General features: G+C 39.7%; 2 protein-coding genes across 4 annotated transcripts; one reads left to right on the forward strand and one right to left on the reverse strand.

Moving 5' to 3' along the window:
• Positions 1–1,401: 1,401 nt before the first annotated feature.
• On the forward strand, positions 1,402–24,247 carry LOC125314971 (E3 ubiquitin-protein ligase RING1-like). 2 transcript variants are annotated; one of them, XM_048278559.1, is made up of 2 exons: positions 1,402–1,440; positions 22,533–24,247. In XM_048278559.1, the coding sequence occupies exon 2, from the start codon at positions 22,603–22,605 to the stop codon at positions 23,818–23,820; it is 1,218 nt and encodes a 405-aa protein (XP_048134516.1). In that variant the 5' UTR covers positions 1,402–1,440; positions 22,533–22,602; the 3' UTR covers positions 23,821–24,247. The 2 variants fall into 2 exon arrangements, with proteins under 2 accessions (XP_048134516.1, XP_048134517.1); XM_048278560.1 differs by having other exon boundaries at positions 1,427–1,444.
• Positions 6,991–13,223, reverse strand: LOC125312464 (kinetochore protein SPC24 homolog). Of its 2 annotated transcripts, none has more exons than XM_048278561.1 (5): positions 12,914–13,223; positions 10,991–11,135; positions 10,775–10,876; positions 7,492–7,565; positions 6,991–7,386 (listed from the first exon to the last, which is right to left on the reverse strand). In XM_048278561.1, exons 1-5 carry the CDS (start codon positions 13,089–13,091, stop codon positions 7,277–7,279), a joined length of 609 nt encoding a protein of 202 aa, XP_048134518.1. In that variant the 5' UTR covers positions 13,092–13,223; the 3' UTR covers positions 6,991–7,276. The 2 variants fall into 2 exon arrangements, with proteins under 2 accessions (XP_048134518.1, XP_048134520.1); XM_048278563.1 differs by having other exon boundaries at positions 7,062–7,386; positions 10,991–11,132.
• Positions 24,248–25,971: the final 1,724 nt, after the last annotated feature.

The following is a 25,971-nucleotide window of genomic DNA, read 5'->3' on the forward strand; positions in this document are numbered from 1 at the left end:
TCTTCCCTCCCTGCCTACTTGTTCTTCTTCTTCTTTATTACGTTTTTCATTTAATTTTACTAAAAATTAAGTTTAAATTGTATTTTTACGAAAATGCTTTTAATCGGCCGGAATATATAGCCATTTGGTAAGGTCAGGCCCTCATCTAAAGCACCATGGTCACTTCGGACTCTTACTGAAAATAATGAGGGCACTTAAAGTCCTTATTTGAAACACGGTCCACTTGGGACTCTTATTTAAGAAAATGATAGCGCTTCAAACCCTTATTTAAAATTTTCTCGAAAAAAATAAAATAAGCTACAAAGGAAAACTGAAAGAAGGTGCTCAAGACCATGGCTAAAATAAAACCGAAATGAGGTGCACATTGGATTTTTATGAACTAGTTATTTTTTTTTTATTTTGTTTGTTATATAGTTTTTTATCCTTTTTTCATTATTTTAATTTTCAAGTTTTGTTTTTCTGAAGTGATGCTGGAGGGGGCGACATTGCTGCCACGTGTTTCAAGAAATTAGTAAAAACTCACATCAATATAGTTGGCTAATCGAATTAGATTGAATCAATCGAGCAATTTATTTATATTAGTTTTTACATTTTAAAATTTAATTGCACTTTCCGAACATCTTAAAAAAACTTAATTGTACTTTTTCAAATAAACTTCTAGGACTACTTTTTTCAATAAACCTAATTTTACTTTCTCAAACTTTATATTTTAAAATTTGATTGTTCTTTTCCAATGAACTTTTAGGATTTCTTACCTCACCTCGATAAATTCGACAAAAGAGCATCCAATACCGCCTTTTCCTACAACCCCCCTCGGGCAGTGTAATTTGTGACGAGACAGTGGCTTGAAGAAATAAAAAAGGACGAAGAGGAACAAAAAAGAGAAGACATATCGTCGCTTTCATCTCTGCTTTACCTTTTAAGCTTTTCTTATTAGTTCTTTCTTTGGAGACCGAAAGAAATGTCGTTTTTACTTTCTACAAGATCCTCTCTACTGCTAAGGACCGGAATCATTGCGCTCGTTTGCGCAACTAGAGAAAGGGCAGAAATGAAATTTTTGGGGAAACTGTGAAATCTCACGTTCTCTTAGATCTCACAAAGCTTTCAATTTTTTCCTTATTTTTCAGGCAAATTTCCTTTCTCACCGGACTACTCACACCTGCCACTCCGGCTGTACAATTCCACCCCTAGCAATAGACATGGTCGGTTCGGCCAAACCGTCGGTTCCGATTCCACGAAAAGGTGGAACCAGCGGTTCCGGGTATGTTCCGGTTCGGAACCGCCGGTTCCCCAGCCCAACGGCTCTTTCTCCTGTGCCTCTCCCTTTTTTTTTAAAAAAAAAAATCGGGTCGGAACCGGCGGTTCCGGGCCCATTTGGCCATGTCTACCTGGCATCGCTCGTCCTCTCTCTCTCTCTCTCTCTCTCTCTCTCTCTCTCTCTCTCTCTCTCTCTCTCTCTCTCTCTCTCTCTCCATGTGTGTATATATGTTCACTAGTGCCACCGGCCTCAAGCTCAATATGCTCTCTAAGGTTGCCCAAAGGTTGGATGAACATTCGTGGTAGTCACTATGAACATAAGATTATACATCATACTTCGAATAACTTTTCGATCGAAAAAGTCAACCTTGATAGAAAGTATGATTGAGCGTCACAATTTAGTAGCACACTGCAAGAGCTCTCCAATTGCACTGAATTTGCCAAATTAGACGACCAAATCTCTAGATATTGTGAATTTTAACCATTTCAAAATAAAACGAAGCCAAACAAATTACGATTTTGATTGACCGACGTGATTCATAAGCTTTCCAATTTCTTGACAATTGGAATAATTGCAGCTTTCTCGAGTGAGTTATTGTGATATTTCATACTGTTGATTTGTGCAGCTCAATTCACAAAAACCTACACTCTTGACACACATTCAGAAATCGGACTGCATTTATGAAATCTTTGAGTTACTAGCTTTTTGGTGAGCATCAAAATTAACTTCATTGGACGTCAATCATATTATTTGTCCTCCATCAATATTTGATCAAACTTCAATTAAAAATATATATTTTTCATCCTTATGCTTTCGCCTTTTTTTCTGATTCAGTTTCAGTTTTTGCTGTAAAATTTTTCTAATCAAGTCCCTCTTACACCAAATCCAACGAGACAACTAGTATGGCTGTAGGATAACGCATTATGTGACCGGAGTTCCAACAATATATTGCATGTAATGCTAACGGATGGTAGATTTGTGTCAGGAGTACCAGTTTGTAATTTTTAGTGAGATCAAAATTATTTTAGGGCAAATGTGTCGAGAGTTCACTAGTTTGTGATTTTTTTTTTTGTGAGATGAATATTAATCTAGAATAAATGACTCGTGGGGCACCATGAAATTTTTAACTTAAGTTTGTGTGTGAGTGTGGTATATTTTAGATTTTGCGTTATTCTTCATAAAATAGGTAAAGTTCTACTGTTTTTTTTTTCCCTAAATAATGGAACTAGCTTAGAAAAAGCAGCCGATCTTGAGTCTCAAAATGATAGTTACTATATGCAAATTGCTTCACATGCATTCTAAAATTTGTTATCATATTCAAATTTGTACGAGATTTACCAAATTCAAATTACAATTTTTTTCCTTGGTAGTGCTAATATTAAATGTGATTTTGATTCTCATATTCTAAAAATTTACAAATTTTATGAAGTTGGCCTGTCAAATATTGATGAGACCCATCTATGCAAATAATAGAATTGATGTTTTTTCCATGACTTTCCAGTTATTGAATTAAACTTATTACCTTATATGATTAGATTAGATTCGATCCCTCCAAAATTAGGATAATAATCAAATTTCATTAATTAATCTCCCTTTAAAAGACCCGCGAAGCACTCGCTTCAACGTTAGCCAAAGAAGCACGACTTCCCCAAACGGGCGTTGGACCCCCCCCACCTAGCTCGAATAGTCAGATCCGCATGGTTCTCGAACATTGCAAAAGGGCAGCACGCATCCGATGGCTCCGATTCCTCCTCTTACCGACAAATATGTTTGTTGCTCTCGTGTCAACCAAGGCATAGAGCGGCGGCTTATCGCGTATCTTGACTCTCACGAAATGTAGAGTTGTTGCATTCGAGGATTTCTTTGGCGGTGATCGAGTTTTCACGGAGTTGAGAGTCTTTATGCCTCCGAGTCGCACTTCCCTTGTTTCTTCTTGTGGCTCCCGTCACCTTCCTTGGCGACGAGTGCGTTAATCCTATTCTTGTTTGGACAGAGTTGGGTCCAATGAGGACCTTTGCAGACGAAGCAAGGAGACGACGGAGGGTGCTTGAACTTGTCTCCATTGCCAATGCAGTTGCTATGGGGCTGTTTTCCTCGATGTTGGTAGGGAGGTTTAGACGTTCCTTGCCTCAATTATTTTGATGTTCAAGAGACATGAGGTCTTTGGATTCTTCTCGACCATATGATTGATCGGTTGCACTAGCAAAACCTCAACACGTGATAGGAGGCTATGTGTTCCTTTTTTTCAATTTTCAATTTTAAAAAAATAAAAACGAAAAATAAAGAAAAAAGTCAAAAAAATCAAAAAGGAGAAATGACAAAAAAATCACTCTTAGGTCAGGCCGTTTTTTGAGACTCTATGGTCACTTCGGGTCTTTATTTGAGAAAATAAGATCACTTCATAACCTTTATTTGAAATCACCCCCCTCCAAAAAAAAGGGAAGAGGAACAAAAAAGAGAAAACATATCGTTACTTTCATTTCATCTCCGCTTTACCTTTAACCTTTCTAATAAATTTTTTCTTTGGAAACCAAAAGAAATGTTGTTTTTACTTTTTACAAGATCCTCTCTACTACTATGGATTGGAAACATTGTGCTCGTTTGCGCAACTAGAGAAAGGGGAGAAATGAATTTTTGTACTTTTCATCCTCATATTAGTACTAGTAGTAGTAAAAAAAAAATTCTTATAGTTTCACGCTTTTTTCTAATTCAGTCTCGATGTTTTTAATTTGTCCAATCAAGTACTTTTACTTTAAAAATTTTCTAATCAAGCCCCTCCTAGACCAAATCCAACTAGGCAACTAGAGTATGACTGTCGAACGACGTCATTATGTGACAGGAGTTCTAACAATATATTGCATGTAATGCTAATGGATGGTAGATTTGTGTAAGGATTTTTGGTGAGACAAAAATTATTTTAGGGCTAATGTGTTGAGCGAGTACTAGTTTGTGATTTTTTTTTGTGAGACGAATATCAATTTAGAATGAATGACTCATGGGGTACCATGAAATTTTCAACTTAAGATTGTGTGTATGTGTGGTATATTTTAGATCTCGCGTTATTCTTCATAAAAGTAGGTAAAGTTCATGCTGTTTTTTTAAATGAAATTCACTTAGAAAGAGCGGCCATTCAAAATGATAATTATTTTATGCAAATTGCTTCAGATTTATCAAATTCAAATTACAGTTTTTATTTTCTTGATAGTGCTAATATAAAATGTGATTTTGATTCTCAAATGCTAAAAAAATTTACTAGTTTTGTGAAGTTGGCGTGTGAAACTATTGACGAGACCCATGTATGCAAATACGAGGATGATGTTTTTTCACGCGACTTGACTTTCCAATTATTGCATTGAACTTATTACCATATATGATCAGGTCAGATCCACTTCCTTCAAAATTAGGATAATAATTAATTTCATTAATTAACCTCCCTTTAAAAGGGCCGCGACCCACGCGCTTTAACGTTACCCAAAGAAGCACGACTTCCCCAAACGGGCGTTGACCCAATCCAGCCCACCCACCCAACCCGAATTCGTCAGATCCGCGCGATTCTCGACCGTTGCAAAAGGCAGCACGTATCCAACGGCTCCCATTCCCCCTCCCGGCGCCACGTGTACGTCGGGGACGGGGTCACAACTGTCGCCACTAAACCCCAGCTAAGGCTGGCATCACTCGTAGGACGGAACTGGGGAAGAGCCCGTTCCAAACCGCGTGATCGGTTGGGCCCCACTCGGTCAGTAAAAACAGAGTGGATCACCACCGTCGGATCGACCCCGAGGGGTTTTCCCCGATTACAATACGAAACCCGAGAGCCCCTGAACCGCGTGATCGATCGGGCGCTACTCGGTCAGCAAAGCACAAATGGATCGCCACCGTCGGATCGAACCCGAGGGTTTCCCGATTATAACATGAATCCAACGGTCGAATCCGAAGTACGGACTTCCAACGCCGAGGAGCACTCGGAGCACAACCTCTATAAATACCGTCGCTCTCTCCGTCAATCATCGCACCAAAAACCCTCGCTCCGTCGCAGATTCTCTCACTAAGTTTCAGTTCTCTCTCTCTTTCTAAGAAGCTCTTTCTTACCTCTCGCTCTTCTTCCATGGCTCGCTCGAGCGCGTTGCTCTCTCTGGCCGCAATGGCGGTACTGCTCGTCGGCCTTGCGGTGGCGCAGAGCCCCGCCCCGTCGCCGGCCCACACCCCGTCCAAGTTGTCGCCCCGCACCTCCCCGTCGCCTTCTCCGATGACGCCGCCGCCGGCTGCTTCCGCCCCGTCTCCCTCCGGCACCGCCACCTCTCCCCCGTCGCCCCCGCCGTCGTCTCCCGCCGCCGGGGCTCCCGCGCCGGGCTCTACGTCGCCGACGATCACGTCTCCGCCGACCGAGGCGCCCACGCCTGGGAAAAATAGCGCCTTCAGCAACAGAGTTGGCTTCGCTGGATCGGTGGCGATCGTCGCTCTCGTCGCTGGTTTGGTCATATAAGCGGATCGCCGGATTCTTGCTGCTTCTCGCTCGCTAGCCTAATGTTTTTTTCTTTTTCTCTTTTGGGATTTCCATAATGTTTAAATTATTTTTTTCGACATTTTAGCCGTAGAGATATGCACATTGGACAGATCATTACAGAGGATTGATTACATTGTTTATGCTGAGATTATTATTTATTATTGCTAATAATATTCGTCTATTTATATATCATTTGCGATTTTTGATTCGCCTAAACAATTACATTGTGTACCGAGGGAACCGAATTAATATTATTCCGCCTGATCGGAAAATAATATTGTCTGGATGTTGCGATTTAATTACCGATCTATGTAATTCGTAACGAAAAATAAGTCGATTAGTTATATAATTCGTAGGAATAAATAACGAGCGATGATCGAATGGCTCGAAACCGAAAGCATTGAGATCAAAGTAGGTGCGACTTTCGATACAATCCCATCTTTTTAATTTTACAAGTACCTTCACAAAAAAAAAAAAAATGAAAGAGGAAGAAATTCATTCCATTGTGAGAAAAATTCCGCTTCCCGTTGGATTTTTCTTTTAAGTGATGTTTTCTTCTCACAACTTTTTTAAGTCAGTGCGCACCATAGTTAGAATTAGTCCAAAGTTTTTATTGAAAGTTGTCATTTAATCACACAGTTTCCAAATTGAATCGATTCACATAACTCGAGAATTTCTCTAGCACTTCTTTGCTAATCGAGGCCAAAATTCCGAAAATTAGATATGGCCACAATGGTAGGAAATTTTTCGTAAAACGAAAACGCAATTTTATTTTTTTGGTCGAAAAAAACGAAAACATAGATGAATGAACTCCTAAAGTGTGAAAAACGTGTTTGAATTTATTTTTTGCGGTACTGGAATAGAACATGCTACAAAGATTCTTGCAACATAATTTATTTACTTTAGCGAGTTAGAATTATCAAGAAAATCTAGAAGCCATAATGTCTGTTTTTTTTAAAAACAAATTAGAACGACCTCATCAGTAAAAAAGAGAGATAAACAGGGTTAAACTACTCATGAAAGTCATCTCAAAAGACGGCTGCAGGGTATAATTTACAAGAACAAGCACTAAAACCTGCATTTGAATCCAATTCGAAGTTTCAGAAAAAAAAAAAAAATTCCAATTCGAAATTTCTACAAGCCTACAAATTCTAAAGCACATCATGTTGCACATACAAGTAATGTAACACCAGGAAATACGGCTAGGCTCTCAATTCCGTCCCCATAACCACCTCGACAGCGTTCGGGGGTCCATGCCAGTTTCTCGAAAACACACAGACATCATGCCGGAACAAAATGTGCTCGTTCTTGTCACTACTTTCACTGATAAAGAGAGGAATCAACCGATCCACCGAGATTTGTAGGGCGTTCCATTCGGCTTCTCCCTGAAGGAGATCATTCACCTAACCTCTACCTGTAACGTGAAAAGAGAGAGACAATGCGCGAAGAGGAGCTTGAGCAGAATATTTGGTAGCCAGATAAATGTGAAGGTAGACGAGCATGATATACCATATTTATGAGTTACTAATCATCCTCCAGATATTCGTGCAGGTGTCAAAGGCAGTCATCTTTGTCGAGTCAAACTCAAACTTATCCACCACCCTCTTCTCCCTGTCAACAATATCTGTGGTTATTCAGATTCAAGGACCAACTGATCTGGGGAAGACGGTGAACTCTGGTCAGTGCCACTGCATTGGAGTACATGAACAAGAATAAACTGAAAGGATACATCCTGAAATTTTGGGGTCGTCATCCAAGTTGGGGATGATATTCGTCACAGAGGCATACATCGAAAGACTCATCCTGTGAATTCAGGTAAAAGGAGAGGATATTAACTTTGGATTAACACGAGAGAATCTTATTGAGCGTGTACGTTGTGCATCAGACCGCAAAAGAGCACAGAGGGGAAGAAGGCTACGTTGAATGAGTCATGCTGTAAGATCAATTTAAAAGAAAGCAAAATAACTTTGAGCCTCACATCTTTCAAATTTCATTGCCTATTCCTGCACAAGAATGCACAAAGACAAGCTCAAATCAACATAAGCACTCATGCACATGGTGCACGCATCCGTGGAGTGCATAAGAACAAAGGATTTAAGGACATGGTTGGACAAAATATATGTACTAGAAGCAAGTAAACAAGTAAACTTTATGCATTGGCCCCAAACATTTGGGCTAACAATTGCAAAACTTTCACAATGTCGTTGAAATGATAAGGTAGCAGCTTAAAAAGATATAATTTTCTGGACCTACATGGCTTTGACAGCATGTTCTTACTTCTTAGCAACTATTCATTGCGCTTTCCCTTTTAAGTCATTGAAAGTATAGTATTTAGGGTTCAGTGCTTGAAGGACCAGACGTACACAACTCCTAAAGCAAAGGAGCAGGCTGTTACGAAATAAGAAGACAGGCCGCAACATCAAAACAAGCAATTTTACTCTGCAAGAAACTACCCTCCAGTTTGACTACTACCAACTGGAGATGACCATAAGATTGGAAGATCAATGGCAGCTAGTTTGTTGATTTGGGTAAGCAGTAGGTACCAGCAGATGATTTGACGCTTAAAAGCACCAGTAGATAAATATTGTAGGCAAGCGGAAAAAAGAAGAGAGAGAGGGGGGGTGAAGGAATGAAAATTGGGATTATATGGAGGGGTAGGAATAGGAGATTCACACTTCTGATTGATGATTGTACAAGGATCTGCAGCCCTTTACTCCCCCTTCAATGGCAATAGAGTTATAGCAAAAGAACAGAGAAGACAACTTCCCGGTTAGCACAAATATCAGATTATGAACAAGGAGAATGAACACAAGCTGCCAACTACTTCCTAATAGGGCACAAATGCATAGAACTCAGCCAATGCCAATGCCAATGCCACTAACCTCATTCTAACCCGTCATTTAACAGAGATCAGCTTCAGCAGACAAACATGGTTCAGCAGTCTAGCATTTTAAAATTCTTGTGTTAATCACAAGAGAGAGTGAGATAGGGAGAATATAAATTGGGATTATATGGAGGGGTAGGAATAGAAGATTTAGTATAAGAGTGGAGTTTTAATTAGAATTCTCTGTGTGAATAAATGCTGAAGACCAGGTAATTCACACTTCTGATTGATGATTGTATAAGACTCTGGAGTCCCTTACACCCATCTTCAATGGTGATAGAGTTATAGCAAAAGGACACAGGAGACAACTTCCCGGATAGCACAAATATTGGACTATGAGCAAGGAGAATCCACAGAAGCTGCCAACTACATCCTACTAAGGCACAAATGCGTAGAACTTATCCAATGCCACTAACCTCATCCTAACCTGTCATATAATAGAGATCAGCTTAAGTAGACAAACATGATTCAGCAGTCTAGCATTTTAAACTTCTTGTGTTAATCACATGAAATGTAATATCACTAACTGTATAGATGGTGAAAAGGTTACTTTGCCATTCCAATGTATGTCTAATCGACTACACAAGTCATCCAATAACCTGATGATGCAAACTAATGGTTCTTCGGAATTAGCTAGCAACAGGCTGTCAAAGGCATATAGAGCCTCGCTTTTTTCACAATAGCAAGAATAACTGGAAATGCTCTATATGGAGGGGTATGAATAGGAGATCCACGAATAGGAGATCCACACTTCTGATTGATGATTGTATAAGGATCTGCAGCCCTTTACACCCTTCTTCAATGGCAATAGAGTTGTAGCAAAAGAATAGAGGAGACAACTTCCCTGTTATCACAAATATTAGACTATGAACAAGGAGAATGAACACAAGCTGCCAACTACTTCCTAATAAGGCACAAATGCGTAGCACTCAGCCAATGCCACTAACCTCATCCTAACCCGTCATTTAACAGAGATCAGCTTCAGCAGACAAACATGATTCAGTGGTCTAGCATTTTAAAGTTCTTGTGTCAATCACAAGAGAGTGAGATAGGGGGAATATAAATTGGGATTATATGGAGGGGTAGGAATAGAAGATTAGTATAAGAGTGGAATTTTAATCAGAATTCTCTATGTGCGAATAAATGCTGAAGACCAGGCAATTCACACTTCTGATTGATGATTGTATAAGACTGTGCAGCCCCTTACACCCATCTTCAATGGTGATAGAGTTATAGCAAAAGGACACAGGGGACAAAATCCCAGTTAGCGCAAATATTGGGCTATGAGCAAGGAGAATCCACAGAAGCTGCCAACTACTTCCTAATAAGGTACAAATGCGTAGAACTCAGCCAATGCCACTAACCTCATCCTAACCCGTCATTTAATAGAGATCAGCTTATATGGAGGGGCAATATAAATTGGGATTATACGGAGGGGTAGGAATAGAAGATTTAGTATAAGAGTGGAATTTTAATTAGAATTCTCTATGTGCGAATAAATGCTGAAGACCAGGCAATTTACACTTCTGATTGATGATTGTATAAGACTGTGCAGCCCCTTACACCCATCTTCAATGGTGATAGAGTTATAGCAAAAGGACACAGGAGACAAAATCCCGGTTAGCACAAATATTGGACTATGAGCAAGGAGAATCCACAGAAGCTGCCAACTACACCCTAGTAAGGCATAAATGTGTAGAACTTATCCAGTGCCACTAACCTCATCCTAACCCGTCATATAATAGAGATCAGCTTAAGTAGACAAACATGATTCAGCGGTCTAGCATTTTAAACTTCTTGTGTGAATCACATGAAATGTAATATCACTAATTGTATAGATGGAGAAAAGGTTACTTTGCCATTCCAATGTATGTCTAATCAACTACACAAGTCATCCAATAACCTGATGATGCAAACTAATGGTTCTTCGGAATTAGCTAGCAACAGGCTGTCAAAGGCATATAGAGCCTCGCTTTTTTCACAATAGCAAGAATATCCAGAAATGCAGATGCAAACATATAATGCCAGACACAAGTTAAGATTTTGTAATCTTCAGTCCCATTCTTTTGCCAATTTGTAGAGTCAGTACAAATTTGAAGAAATAAAAAGCTTCTGTGTATGAACTTACTGTTCTCTCCGCTCATTTTGCTCTAGTTTCTTCAAAACTTGCTTCCTCTCCTCAATCGAAATCCTTTGAAGATCTAGCTCATTAATTTCGTTGGTGCCAGTTGTGTTGGTACATATGAAAGACAAAATTGAAAATCAATTTGTTGTCAAGGAACATGTAAAAGAATCATCAATGCTATAAAAATATATATATATATATATATATATAGATGCTTATCTCAAATCCTCCATAAGCAGTCGTTCCTTCTCAATTTCCTCTTGCAGTTCTTTCTGGAGTTGGTCGATATCCACATCTGCAGCAACTTCAGATCTCACTGCTTCAGTTTTCTTCTTGCAAGCATCAATCTTTTCCCCATACTCTGCTAAACCAAAAACACTTAAAGTAAAGAGACCATGAAAGAGGTATATGATAAAATCAAACCATCGTCTAATGAAGTTGGTCAAGACTGTTAAGTCATTGTGATTGTGAATAGAGATAACTTTGCATATCATCCTCAGTCGTATCGAATTCTACCGAATTAGTGGCAAAGCTCTGTGCTATAGATAAACGGGGACAAAGTGTTCCAGAAGAAATAGCCCATGTTCTTATTTCATTGCCAAATAACCAATAAGCAAACTGGCAAGATTTATTTTTGACATACAAGGTCCTGATATTTTTAGTTAAAATGACAGAAAATGAACTTGGGGTTTTCATGGATGTCTTCACAAGTATCGTTATTCAGGAAATGTCTCCAATATTAGCCTGTCTGTCACAGGGAAATAGTTGTGTCCACTACAGACAATCACAAGTCACAATGTTCAACAACTCTCAGAGCATACCCCTGATCCCAATAGCCAATCAATCAACAAGGTTGATAGGAGATGAATTGTCACACAAAGAAGTAATTATAATTACCACTGAATGAAGAACCTACTTTGAGAAATTGTAAAAATGCAAAAGCAAAGAAAGGCAAAACCCATATTCCGATCTATATAACAGAGTAAGCTACCAAATCAAAGACAGCAAGAAAGAATCAAACAAGAAATTCTGTTTAAGATGAAAGATTTGCATAATTAAGTAGGGAAAAAGCAAGAGAAAAGAATCAAATAGTCTAACAGCCAGTATATTCCTTTATCATCCTCTATGTGATTCAATGGGTTATAAACCACACTTTTAGTATATAGTTTACTTGAACAACATGCAGGCATCATAAGAGGGCTTCCAAATATTTGTTCAACTAACATCATAATAAACAGATCACTCAAGCACATCTGCAAAATGGCTCATGTTTTTGAGGAGTCTCTAAATCAGATCTCATGACCTCACGAAATAAGAAATGCCTTTAGCCTTATAACAGAAAGGACAAAGCCTCCGTTAAGTGATTTAACGTAGATACCAATATCTCTAATCAGTTTGGTGTCTGGTCTGCAATTTACTTGTGTTATACAAAATCAAACTCATAACTTACATATATATGACTTAACTCATGGGTCGCACAAATTGGATGGATAACATCCTAGTATTAGGACGTGCATACTTAAAATGGGGGACTCCAAAAATATGAGTCACGAAAACTATAGCAGAACTGTACGCACTGCATTACTCGTTGTCCTCAGTGATAGAAGATTCTGCAGAATTAGCAGGGAAGCATAGTACTACAGATAACATGGAGTAAAAGAGGATATGCCAAAACAAATTGCCTGCATCTTCGTTTCATTGTCAAATAACCAACAAACAAACTTGGCCAATTATATCAATCGCACACCAGATAGCATTCCAAAAGCCCATACCCCTGAACTACCTGCACTTCGATCCCATCATCCCTATCGACAAAAGAAGAAATTTTTGAAAGAAACTCGGAAATGCCACTACGGAACAGCAGCTACAATTCAAATGTCACCATGTCATACAAATTCAGCCATCAACTTGAACTTATCAATAACTTTCAGTTGAATCATTTTCAGCTCAAATCATTCCATTTAGGAACTGTTACTGCGAAATGACAAGAAACAGTGGCACCCATCAAACACAATCACAAGCGGCATTGCTCAACGGACTCCGAGACTCCCAGAAACGCAGAATTGCGCATCTCCGATCGAAATCACCATCAAATTGCAACGTGGGAACAAAAGGGTGGGCAAAAAGGAAAAGAGCTTTGACCCAGAAGCGAGGACTGGAGGTCGGCGAGGTCGGCGTCGCAAGAGGAGCGGAGAGCGTCGGATTGGCGGAGACACTGAGCGAGGTTAGCGATGTCCTTGTCGTCCCTGAGGACCTGGGCGAGGTCGTCGCTGTAGGAAACGAGCTTCTCCAGATCGATGTTCCGAGAGAAATCCCCCATCTGTTCCCCTGCTTCTCTCGATGAGTACAAGCTTTCAAATTTTGGTTCGCGCCGGGAGAGGAGAAGATCGAAGAAGACGACGGACTGGAGAGGGAAAACTGGAAGAGAAGTGCGCCTCCAAAAGCACGTTCAAAATCTAGGACGACGAGAAGTGAGTTATTTCACGACAAAATAATTATTTAAACTTTTGTAAAGAAAATCAAACCTCTGAATTTTTTCGAAAATCTATACTAACGAAAATCACTTTCATTACGAAATGATTTTTTTTAAATTTAATTATTGTTATTAATGAAATTGTTTTTAATAATGTAATTATTATTTTTTGAAGTCTATTTTTTAAATGACAGTTATGCCGTAAAAAAAAAAAAACGAGATAGATAGAGAAACCATCATTCACGGATAATAACATTGAATTTTCGAGTCGTACGTTAGGCTTCAAGCCAAATAAAGTAATTGGGTCAATTTGACACGAAATTACTAAACTTCTACACGTAATTCTCATCTTTATATTTTGGTCAATTGACCCCACTACTTAAATGTAAGGTGCTAAATAACCCAAACTACAAACTACAAACTACATCAAAACTAATTAGGCGACCAACCACGCGTCGAAATAATTTCGCGCGCATAGAATATGATAATTGTGCACGACGTATGGGCACCCCGTCTAGTTTTTCCTTTTCGTTTCCTTTTTCTAGCTTTTTCCCGCTCGCGAGCATCCACCTTGCTATGAAAATGTCGCGAACATTGATGTTTGGCCGAATGCGTTTTATCCTTTGAAAAATTCCAAAGCTTGGTCTCAAATCCATTCATAATAGTCAATTTCATGGGGTTCATGCCCAATTTGAGAACGATTTGAATGTAACTTTTCAAACTTTCTGAGTCCTTGGCTATCATTTAGTGCTTTCTTGACCTTAAAGTCCTTTTTCACACCAGCAAGGTTAATACCTGCTCGAGTTAATACTAATTAAAATTAAGTATTAGATTTGCGAGTCTTTGAGCCGTTCCAGTGGGAAATTACTAATGTAAGGCGCCTGCCTCCTCATGAGGCTCAATTAAGAATCAAAGTGTCTAGATTAGATAAACAAAAACACATCGAATTTATTTATTTTATTGAAAAAAAGGTTCCATCCATTAATCAAGATAATATTTGAAAGGTACATAAAATGCTTTCAATCTTCCATATAACTGCAGAAAAAAGCGAATATCAGAAAGGAAATATCAAAGCATATTCTGCAACTAGAATCATGCTCTCTTCCTCCAAAAATAGATTTGGCATCATAAAATTTCAGTGGCCGATCATCAAATTCAGTGATAAACGCATACCAAAAACTCTCGTACCAATTGCAATGGCTTGCGGTGCACGTTTAAATTCGATGTCCCCATCACCATAGCCGAGCACATATACTAACATCGGTGTGTTGAAAGTGCACAGATCAAATATATGTAAAAAACTCCCAAATCTATATTTAGATTTAATTTGGGAAAGTAAAATCCCTAGATCTAGACCTAAATCTAAATCGGGAGAGGAGAGCGGCATAGTCCGGGAGAGTTTGCGGTGGCACGTCACGAACATCCTCGGTGGTTATCGACCGGACAAATGACCAAACCAAGATCCACATTCACCAAGTTCAGCTGCAAAAAATTATTTACACTTGCAAACTTCCAAAACATAGTGGGGGAGAAAAGCAAAGAAAAAAAAGTCTTGAACCCAAGATCAGCCGCAGAAAAATGGAAAGGGTGGGAGAGAGGGAGAATTTGCACCGGTGGCAAAACCCTAAAACTTGGGGAGGGGCAAAGGGAGAGTGAGAGGGAGAGGGGGAGAGAAAAAGAAAGGGCGTTGATGTCCATCAAATCTAATTTTGCGCACGTCATATGGACATCCGTCTAATTCTTTGTCGTTGTTTCTTTTTAGTTTTTTTTCCGGTTACGCGCATCCACCTAGTTCAAAAATGTCGCATATATTAATATTGGACCGATTGCACTTATTCTTTAAAATTTCGAACCTTGCTCCTAAATCCATTCATAATAATCGAATCTTATGGTGTTCGTATCATGTGTGAGAACGGTTTCAATATCACTTCACAGGCTTTTTTAAGTTCTCGGCCTTCTATTTCATCATCTAGGGTTTTTCTTGACGTGCTTATAAAACTTCAAAGCTACGACTCCGTTCATCACTTCAGCGATATAATAGTAATATTCGATATTATGCAGAAATTAAGAATTGAAAAAAAAAAGGGCACTATGGTTGACTAAACAAAACCTTTTCATACTCGCAAGGCAATGATAAGACATGCTTCCTTTACGTAACCAAATGAATGCGTGAGGAAATAAGATTCGACAGCTTTTTGTCCATCTTTTTAACAAAGTCGGACTTACCAGTTGTCTCGTCTCCTCCCTCATTTGTCTTCTTTTCTGTTTCTCTGCTGGCGGCCGATGCAGCTCGCATTGGTCCATATGCGCATCGTTGTTTACAGCGACAAGAAGAAATTACGATGCAGTTAGGGTTCGGCTACAGTGCAATAGAGCGAGAATGATCGTTAGTTAGCTTAGTTTAGCAAAGTGAATCGACTCTTCTTTTGTAGGGTTTGACGCTGAAATTATAAGATAGGCATAGAATGCCAAATTGCCTTACCGTTCCCTTTGACATGGTGCCCCCGGTGGTCCGCACGAGGGGTCGATCGTGGTGATTAGGGGTGTAACTGCTGATGGTAGATCTTGGCCAGAAGTCGGGCATTAGGGTGTCGCCATTGGCAACCTCGCTGCTTGCCGGGCGAGAGGGAGAAACAAAGAGGGAAGATTCGAGCGTTTTGCAAACATCCTATTTCATATGAAATGACATGGAGATATCTGGCATGCCTTTAGTCTCTATATACCTATTAGGCTATTAACTCTATTACTCAAGTTTGTGAACTTAATCTCACTAAGATCTTTGGGCTTTGTGCTGAAAAAATTTAGGAAAAATTTCAAATAAGGACTTGAAGTAGTCATGTCAGCCTCAAATAAGGGCGTAAATTGGTCATGACAGCTTCAAAAAGGGTTTGACCTCGCTGGTCGGCAACCAAGGGTATTTTTATCCAAAGACAATTAAATTATTTTTTCTCATTTTTTTTTTGATTTTCTGTGCTGCGGCCAACGAGGCTGGTGAGGGCTTCAGCAGTTAGCAAAAGCCTCGGCTCTAGCCTAGGTGGCCTCGCTTATGATTGGCGAGGGTGGCCCTCAACCACCCTCTCCAACCATCATCAATGGTCGGCCATAGGCGTAAAGGAAAGGAAAAAAACAGAAAAAAGAAAAAAAGGAAAAATTCGAAAACGTAAAGGATGAAAATTGCCTTGTATATTAAGGCCGGAACCCATTTCTAAGTAGGCCAAGTAGTAACATGGCTTTGCTCAATTTTTTCAAAACTAAGCATGTGTCACTACATTGCAGTCGTCACCAATCGCATATGCACTCACATCACACTTAGGACTCAATCCATTTTTTATTTATTTATAAAGATTCATTGCGTACTTTCGAAATGAAAACACACATGACATAGGGGTGTCATGTCGGGACAAGAAAGAAAGAAGGATCTACCTTGATTGCGCCTTTAGAGAAAATTCAAAATTGCCTCAATAACTTCAGGAAATTATCTAGCGAATGCACTCAAAGGACTTATTGACAAAACGTGGCACCGAAAGGGTGTTATAGAAACTCTAAACCCTTTCCTACAAGTAAGCAAAAACCCTTGTATCGCAAGTTTCTCTAGTTTTCGCATACGATTAACGTGCAACTTAATTTCAGAGGATGTCGATCTTATAGCGCTTACTCGTGACTTGCCTATGTAACAATTCTATAGGTAGACTCCCTCTGCCCCGTTGATTAAGACTACCAACCACCTTCGAACTCATCTTATTCTTTCATCTATTGAAGGGTTGGATCTGCATAACGTGCCTAAGAATCACCAAATCAATCACCCATAACCACCGACTATAGTCATGGTACCACCTGTTTCGCCATCGGGTTGATTGCTGCCCTTATGCCAACATCTCCAATCACATTGCGGGCCATAAACTTAGTTGCCAAGGTTTTCCATCCGAAGGCTAAATAAAGGCAATCGGACTACTTTCTCGGTCCTCTTTACGCTATTCGAGCAATTTTATCATAAATTGGGGTGGTTGAGCTTTACAGCTAGCCAAACTTGTTTTAGTTTGAGGGGGTTTTAACAATGGTTAAGTGAATCCAATCCATTCAGATTTGGCACAGATCCGGTCAACGAAAAAGCTTATCCTTCGGTCTTCGGTTTTATTTTCCCGGCCCGATAGTCAGGACAAAATTCAAAATATGGTAAAATTTATCATATCATATGCTTGATATATGCTCAAGACATGATAAATTCAGATATAAAAAGGATATAGCCTCAATAAATTTATTTCATGAGGAGGTGGGATGAAGATGGATAGAATTTATATATCTATAATATAAAAGTTATTTTTCTCAAATAACAAAATTCTGAAATTAAAAAAATCAAAATAATATGTGAATTCTAATATTCGATTTTTTTTTCTATCTTATAATAAAAAATAAGCATAGAAAAATGAAGTAGACAAGATTGCCCGGAGAGATTCTTACAATCTCTATTTCTGCAATTTTTGGTTTATTTACACTGGTATTGTTTAGACCAAAAAATGAGCATAATAAGATGTGAAAATATTCATTATATTACTACGATTTACCAAATAGTGGACGGAATATAGCAAATTTCTTGAATTCATGTCATATCCTATCAAGTCCTATCATGATTAGAAATATAAAGGATCAATCGTAGCCTAAGTGTTCCAATCGAAACAAGTATATATCTTTCTCCCACTAAATACAAGAAGTTGACATGTGTCACACCAAAGTAACCAATTGATTATATTTTTGTTTCCTTATTCGTGTATAATATTTTCCTCTATGCTATGCGCAATATTTCAATAAGTTGATCTATCTATATTGTTATTAATTAGGCAAATCCAACGGCCATTCCAACATCATATGTTACAAAAAAATTTCCATAAAAAAACTCATGCGTATATTAAAAAAGAAGTCGTTAGTCCGACAGTTCTGTCGGTAGTTTCTGACCACATAATCTCCTAATCAATGAGTACTTTATACACAATCTCCTAATCAATGAGTACTTTATGCAAAACACGTAGTGCTGATGTGTGAATCTTGTAGTGGCCTATAAGTGTTCGTATATGTAGAATAAATTTGATGGGCAAACTTCAAACCAAACGCAGTGCTGATGTGTGAATCTTGTAGTGGCCTATAAGTGTTCGTATATGTAGAATAAGTTGATGGACAAACCTCAAACCAAATGCAATGAGTAGTTTGAATGTAGAGGAATAATCCGAGCCCAACGAAATGACGTTGTGTCTTTAAGACAAATTTGTCCCCTCAATCGGTATCAAGGGGCTTGGACAATTGCCTTCCAGGATAAAACAAATCGTCTTTTCTCCAATATTTAAACCCATCTCTCTACTTCTATTTTTCTTATGTGGGACTCTTCATCCTTCACTCTCATTCATTTCTTATGGGACTTAGAGTTCAAAGTCCTAACAAATCTATGATTGAGATTGTATCATCCTAACAGTACTATCAAAGAAGCATTTTTCTATTCAAAATACCACCACACGTAAAGATAGGTGGACAAAATTGTAATCTACAACAATCAAGATGATTTTCCACAGTTGATCATTGTCCTTTCCTTTTGATTTCTAGTGACTCCAACTCGAAATTCTTCCCCGGTCACTTGACATCCTGAGTCTACTAGAATCGTCTGCTCATCCTTTCACGTCGTCTCTACTTCATATCGCTTTTTGGTGTCGCCGCTGCACAATGCCGACACTTCTTCAAGGCTCAGAAAACCCTCCTCCACATATGTTCAATGAAAGTCATATAATGCATTGAATTCTCCTGTCGTTACTTTTAACTTGAATTTAACACGAGATTGAGACACTTATACATTTAATTCTAACCTTATAGTGGGGTCAATTGACCCCACTAGTTCATGTAGTGGCTATCAGGAAGTATGAACAATTGGTTGAATGTCTTGTCCAAATGGAGGACCTCATCAGGCTCAACTGAAAATCAAGGTGTCCAGACTATGTAACAAAGAGTCAAAGACTATATCAATACTTTTTAGGCGACCGACTAAATGTAGAAATAATCCCGCGCAAATACAATATTATAATTGTGCACATCGTGTGGACATACGTCTAATTTTTCCTTTTCTATTTCTTTTTAATTTTTTTTTCTGTTTGCGGCCTCCAGCTAGTTATGAAATGTCACAAATATTGACCTTTGACTGGATGGATTTATCCTTTGAAATTTCAAAATATGTTCTTAAATCCATTCATATAATCAATTCCTTGTTGTTCATACCCAACATGAGAACGATTTAAGTGCCACTCTACAGACCTTTTTAAGTTCCTCGTCCTTTATTTGATCAATTAGGGTTTTCTCGATCTGCATAAGGATATGTGCACCGAAAGTCCTAAAACTTGTTACGAAAGTGCAATTGAATAATAAAACTTTAAAAAAGTGCAATCAAATCCTGAAACTTATCAAATTGGTAAAATCAAGTCCTTCCAATAATTGCATTTTTTGAACGTTTTAGGATTTACTTGCACTTTCATGGCAAGTTTTAAAACTTGATTGTACCATTTGAAAGCTTTAGAACTCATACATGTTCATGATAAGTTTTAAGACTTGATTGTACTTTTTAAAAGTTTTAGGACTCGATTACATTTTCTGAAAAAGTTTTAGGATTCAATTGCAAGTTTTTCAAAGATTTTAGGATTCAATTACACCTTCGTAATAGGTTTTAGGACTTTCAACTTATTCCTAAAACTTCAAAGCCACGAGCTTTGATCATCTCTTCAGTGATATAATAGTAACATTTGGTGCCATGCAGAAATTGCAGATATAAAAATTCTAAGGAATGTGGTTGACAAAGAGTTCCTTTTCATACTAGCAAGGCAATATAATATGCTTCCTTTATGTAAGCAGATGGAATGCGTGAGGAAACAAAATTTGACAGATCTTTGGCCCTTTTTTTTTGACAAAGTCGTAGTGCTTTACCAATTTTTCTGTTCTCATCCATAGCTATTCTCTTTTCCGTTTCTCTACTGGTGGGTAATTAGTGTTCGGCCACAAATAGAAGAGAGCGAGAATAATTGTTCATTAGCTTAGTTTAGTAAGTGAATTAACTAGCCTTTTGTATGGTTTAACATTCTCTATTCTCCCTCCGAGCTCCGCCCTTGACATGTTGCCCTCGGCGGTCCGCACGGGGCCAATAGCTACAGGTCGTGAGCGAGGGACGATGTGCTCGTCGTCGCCTGCCGGGGTTTCACAAACGATGAGTTAGTAGAGGTGATAGACTCGAGGGGGCGTCGTCTTTTGATTGGGGGGGATCTTGGCTAGGAGTCGACATTAGGATGTCGCTATTGGCAACTCCGCCGCTCGCCGGGCGAGGGGGAGAAAGAGAGAGGGAAGGTTCCGAGGTTTCACAAATTTTTCCGTTTCATCTAAAATTGTTTGTAGATACTTGGCGTGTCTTGGGTTTCTATATACACATCACCACTGCGGGAGCATGTAGATACTTGGCTATCAAGTATTAGGCAATGGTGATTAAGAGAACCCACCCCCTCCGAACTCATCTTATTTCTTCATCCATATGAACGTTTGGATGTGCATTGCAGGGCTAACAATAGTTAATAACACTCCGTATTTTCACAAAAAATAAATGATTCAAAAAATATTTTCAGAAAGTATCGCATATATAGCTCACAAAATCGAATGGGCGGAAAATTCTTTCACCGCTCATGAAACGTTTAGCCATAAATTATCGTCGGTAACGAAAGCATCATTTATCGACTAATTATTTCAAAGAGATGCAAGTGATTGATTTCAAGAAAATATTTATAACCCGCTAACCGAATTAGTCGGCGAAAACTTCCCCTGGTGAAGAAAACGACATGAAATTTAAATTTTCTTTGTGCCAGTATCTCCTATCACATCGTGGCCCTACTAAACTCAAGTTGCCAAGATTTTCCATGTATCGACAATTTTTCTCAGTTCCTCTCTAGGCCTTGCCATCAATTTGATCATAAATTGGGGTGGTTGAGCTTGGTGGCTGGCGCGACTTGTCGTCTTCAATTTGAGTGGGGTGAACAATCGTGAATGTGATCGTGCACATCCGGTCACCCGAAAGAACTCGTCATTTATTACTCTTCGTTTTCTTATTTTCATGACAAAATTGTGGCAAGTGTCCCACTTAAGTACAAAATGTAGACACCTGTCGTACCAAAAAAAAAAAAAAACTTGATTGTACATGTCTTTTTCCTGACTTGATTCTGTAACAAAACAATCCTTCGCAATATCGATTCTATCTCGAACTTTTTTTATCCAAAAAAATATAAATTTTCAAACCTGCTCCCGCATCCAAAAATTGCTGCCAAGTTCTTCGAAATTAGTAAATGAATGGCTTACATTCTAAGTTTGAAATCAATTTAATTGTTCAGACATTTCATAAAACTATCTCACACTTCTCTTTTTCTGGTATCGAGTGAGAAATTAGACAAAGCAAAGTGCATAGTGCCTGAAGTACGAGATGTTTATTGAGTTTCTTTCATGTAAAAAAATTTGGCCTTTTGCTGTATTACATATAGCGATTATTCGATCTAGTATTATCGAGGCGATACGAATTAATTGATATTATCTGAAATAATAATAATAAAGCGAAGCTAATGTATTATAATGCATGAGTGAGTCCACTTGAACTTGCCCTCGCCAAGGGATATTTTATGGAATTATTATTTCTCCAAGATTACTTAAAGTTATTTACCATATAGTCGCTAGCATGTAGTTTACAATTCAAATGTGGTCTCACCCTTGGTTTCGCAACGTCTCGATTCTAGAGGGATTTCCGAAGACGATATCTCGATAAGGATGGGCTCGTGACCGCAGTTCCACCGACGACCCACCGACGAAGAGAGCGGATCTTCCCACAAGGGGTCCGGCTCAATAGCTCGTCGTGTTTCGAACTCGTGATCCCACGGAAACACGGTACGGCGCCTTCGCGACCGGGCCGCCGAGTTCGGCGATTTAGAAAAGGGAAAGGGACTAATCCCAGCCGGGCTAATTCCCCTATTCTTCCGTCAGCCGCCACTGTCCCCAAAAAATCACACCACCACCAAGTCAACACCGAGGGGCCGAGTAAAGAAGACTTTGTTATCGTTCTCCTCCACTTCATGTCCATCTGCACGTTCAACGTTCAAAGCTTTAGCAAAACGCATCCTTTATTCCTTCCGTGGTGGTTGGGCTGCCCATCTCCTTCCCAGTCTCCTCCTCCTTCATCAAACCAGGACCACTTCAAGCTTCAACCTAATCCAAACCCTCTCTCTCTTTCTCTCTCTAGTTCATGCCCTTTCTCTCTCTTCAGACCCCCTGCATGAACCCTCCATAGCCCCTCCCTCCTTCCTCCGTGATGATGGGCTCGTTGCACCATCTCCGGCACTTGCTGTACTCGGACCCGATCAACGTGACCGTCTCCGCGATCTGCCAAACCTCCTGCGACCCTCTGCTAAACGACTCAGGGTTCTGCATAACACCCTGCTTAGCCGTTTGTCCTAGAGTCTGCCGCTCTTCCGTGATCCCGCTCTTCCCTCCTCCGCTGCCGCCGCCGCCGCCGCCGCAGCATGAATCCTCCTTGGAAGAACATGTGAGGAAATCCCACCATTTCTCGCAGTATCTTGTCATCCTATTCGCCGTCCTCGCCGCGTTTTTCGTCCTAGTTGTGTTCTACGGGCTGTACGTGAGGTATTATGTGAATCGGTCGTCCCGGCGGAGAGGCAGGGGACCGCAGGAGCCGGAGACGAGTGTCATCCATGATGAGTTTCTTGATCATGATCTAGGGCCGGTCCTTGACCACCCGATCTGGTACATCCGCACCGTCGGCCTCCAGCCGTCGGTCATAAGCTCGATCACGGTGTGTAAGTACAAGAAGGGCGAGGGACTGATCGACGGGACAGAGTGCTCTGTTTGCTTGAGCGAGTTCGAAGAAGATGAGACTCTCAGGTTGTTGCCGAAGTGCAGCCACGCTTTCCATGTGCCGTGTATTGATACTTGGCTTCGATCTCACACCAACTGCCCCATGTGCCGCGCGCCTATTGTCACTAACGTCGCAGAGGCTCTGCCGCCGGAGCAGCCGAATGCGGAGAGTTCCGATTCTGCAGGGGAGATGGGAATTCTGGAGATCGATGATGGTTTGGGGAGGGAAGAGGAGAGAGTTGCAGAACCGAGGGGAGAGAGCGAGGCAGATGCTGAATTGGATTTGGAGGATGGAAGGAAGAGAATCGAGGACTCCAACGAGGTGCAACCGATGAGGAGATCCGTTTCGCTAGACTCTCTGTCAGCTCTGAAGATCAGTCTTGCGGTCGCAAATGCTCTTCGAGGAGAATCAGGATCCTTGAGGAAGTCCGATCCTGAATCAGCCGGGGAAAATCAGCGAATCGCCGGAGCTATCGTCCCAAAGAGGAATGCAAGTCAAGATAAGCTCCCGATGAGATTGTTGGGCAGTTCGAGTTCGTCGATCGGCAGATCACTAGTGAGTGGATCCAGCTCGATAACAAGGTCGCTTTCGTCGAGCGGGAGGTTCTTGTTCTCGAAGTACAGCGGAAGCAGGAGCTCGGTTCTTCCTCTATGAAAGGTCGTTTAATCTGGCCTCAGCAAGAGAAGAGGGGAAACAAGTTGGCCTCGCTCTTCTCAACGTTTTTGCCCGGTGCGATGTCTGGGAAGCCGATAGAGGACGGTGCCGGGAAGTTCGGCAAGTTCATAGATGAGCCTGATTCAAAGGAATCCGACTCACCGATGAAAGGAATGTATCATACGGTTCGTTTTTTTTTTCCTTATGTTTTCCATAAGAGCTCGAATCAAATGTAAGGAAAGCTTTTGATCCTAAGGAGTGAAGGCTATATACCATCTTACACACTTGCTACTGCTAAATTGAGTTCTCTACAGTAGGAGGATGAAAGTATTATGGTCACAGAAAAATTGCTGTCGAGTACTAATTTTGATCCTCCAATGTTTTTGTCCTAAGGAACATAAGCCTGCCTTGCCTGCTGGTTGCAGAACTATTCCTATCTTGAAATGCTGTGGCATGAAAAAGAGGTGATGTTGCATTCGCATTGCGATTGCGTACACACTCTTTCGATGCGCTTCAAAATCGTCGTTACTTCGAAAATTCATCTGCTTTCGATACGCAATCTCATCGCTGTAATGCCAGCGGCAGCATGCTTCAGTAGCGGATTCTCAATTAAACCTGAAGAGGGGGTTAACGGATCGACTCTCGGGAATCAGTCATTCTGTGGGGAAAAGAACAAGCCTCAGTCTCCTTCTCTGTTGTTCTGGGCATGTTGTTTCGTTTTCTCTTTGTTGGGTTTTGCTTGTTTCTTAGTCATATCCTTGAATTGAGGTGTGATTCTTTCTTCAATCTGCGCAGCGAATGTAAGGTGGAGTTTTTAGCTCATTGTCTCTGGGTGCTAGTATCTTCTGAACATACATTCGATTTTTGGATCATATGACATCCTTCGGAACATTGTATCTCAAATTCTTTGAGCACAGGTATCGGTGCGTTCTCTAGGACGTCGCCAAGCACTGGATAAGATAATTTGTTATCCTATATGAACTCTAATCCGGACTACTAAATGCAGCCTCTAAGTCTTAATGCACAGAGATATGATCCTCCCAAGTAGGTTTAAAGAATTGAATCCTAGATGAGTTATATATAGATTCATACCAATGATAAGTAGAAGATAAAGTGAGATAATTATTTGGTCCATTTCCAGCGCAAAAATATACTCACATTCACCGTTGGATGACTGACATGTGTATATAGGATTGATTGATTTTGTTGCAGCGTCGAATGTCAATTCAATCATGAATATTGTACACTCTGTAGTTTTTACATGGCAGTGGACCTAATAAAAGTTTATTGGGCAAATTCTTTTACTAAGAAGAACTTTTCGATACGTAACTTAGTGTGAATTGTTGTAAATGCGTGAAACTTAAACTCAGATCGGGATGCTTACTGAACGACTTTCCAGAATTGTGGCATAACCAAGGTAAAATGGTAGATCCATATCTCAAACCTCAAGCATAGTGAAAATTTTTGATTGTCATCATGTATCCTTGGTGGCCTAATACCCTAAAAAACCTTTAATATTAGCATTTGTGATAATTATATCCTTTTTTTTTTGTCTCATAAAAAACCATCAACTTTTACTTTTGTCCCAATTCTACCAGTCTAATACCCAAAAAATCCCTCAACTTTAGCATCTATCCCAATTTTATCTAAAACTTTTTTTTTATCTCATAAAGAACCGCGGATTTTTACTTTTATCCTAATTTTATTACTTGCCACCTTCCGTTCATAATCACCTTTTGTTAATCCTACGTGGCTCGAATTTTCTCACCGAACTTATCAATGAATTTTCGAAATTTAGAAAGAGTAGGCTTCGGGGATGACGAGATTTTAGATAGTTCGTCCGAATATCTCAATGTCTAGCCCTTTTTTGGGCTGTTGAGTGCCGAAAAGAATACGAAACGTGCCATCTTAAATGACTATGCATCTCCCTGCAATATGTAGGGGAAGCAAACAACAAAAAAGAAGTTCGGGATTTTTTGATGTCGCCTTTGCCGAGGTGTAATTCATTAACGACGTGAAAATACCACGTAAGATTAATTAATAGTAATTATAGAAAAAAGGCTAACGGTGATAGAATTGAGACAAAAGTAAAAATCGAAAGTTTTTTATGAGACAAAATTTTTTTTTGGATATAATATGGGATGTATGTCA

Source organism: Rhodamnia argentea, chromosome 5 (assembly GCF_020921035.1).
Source record: "Rhodamnia argentea isolate NSW1041297 chromosome 5, ASM2092103v1, whole genome shotgun sequence".
Taxonomy (NCBI): Eukaryota; Viridiplantae; Streptophyta; class Magnoliopsida; order Myrtales; family Myrtaceae; genus Rhodamnia; species Rhodamnia argentea.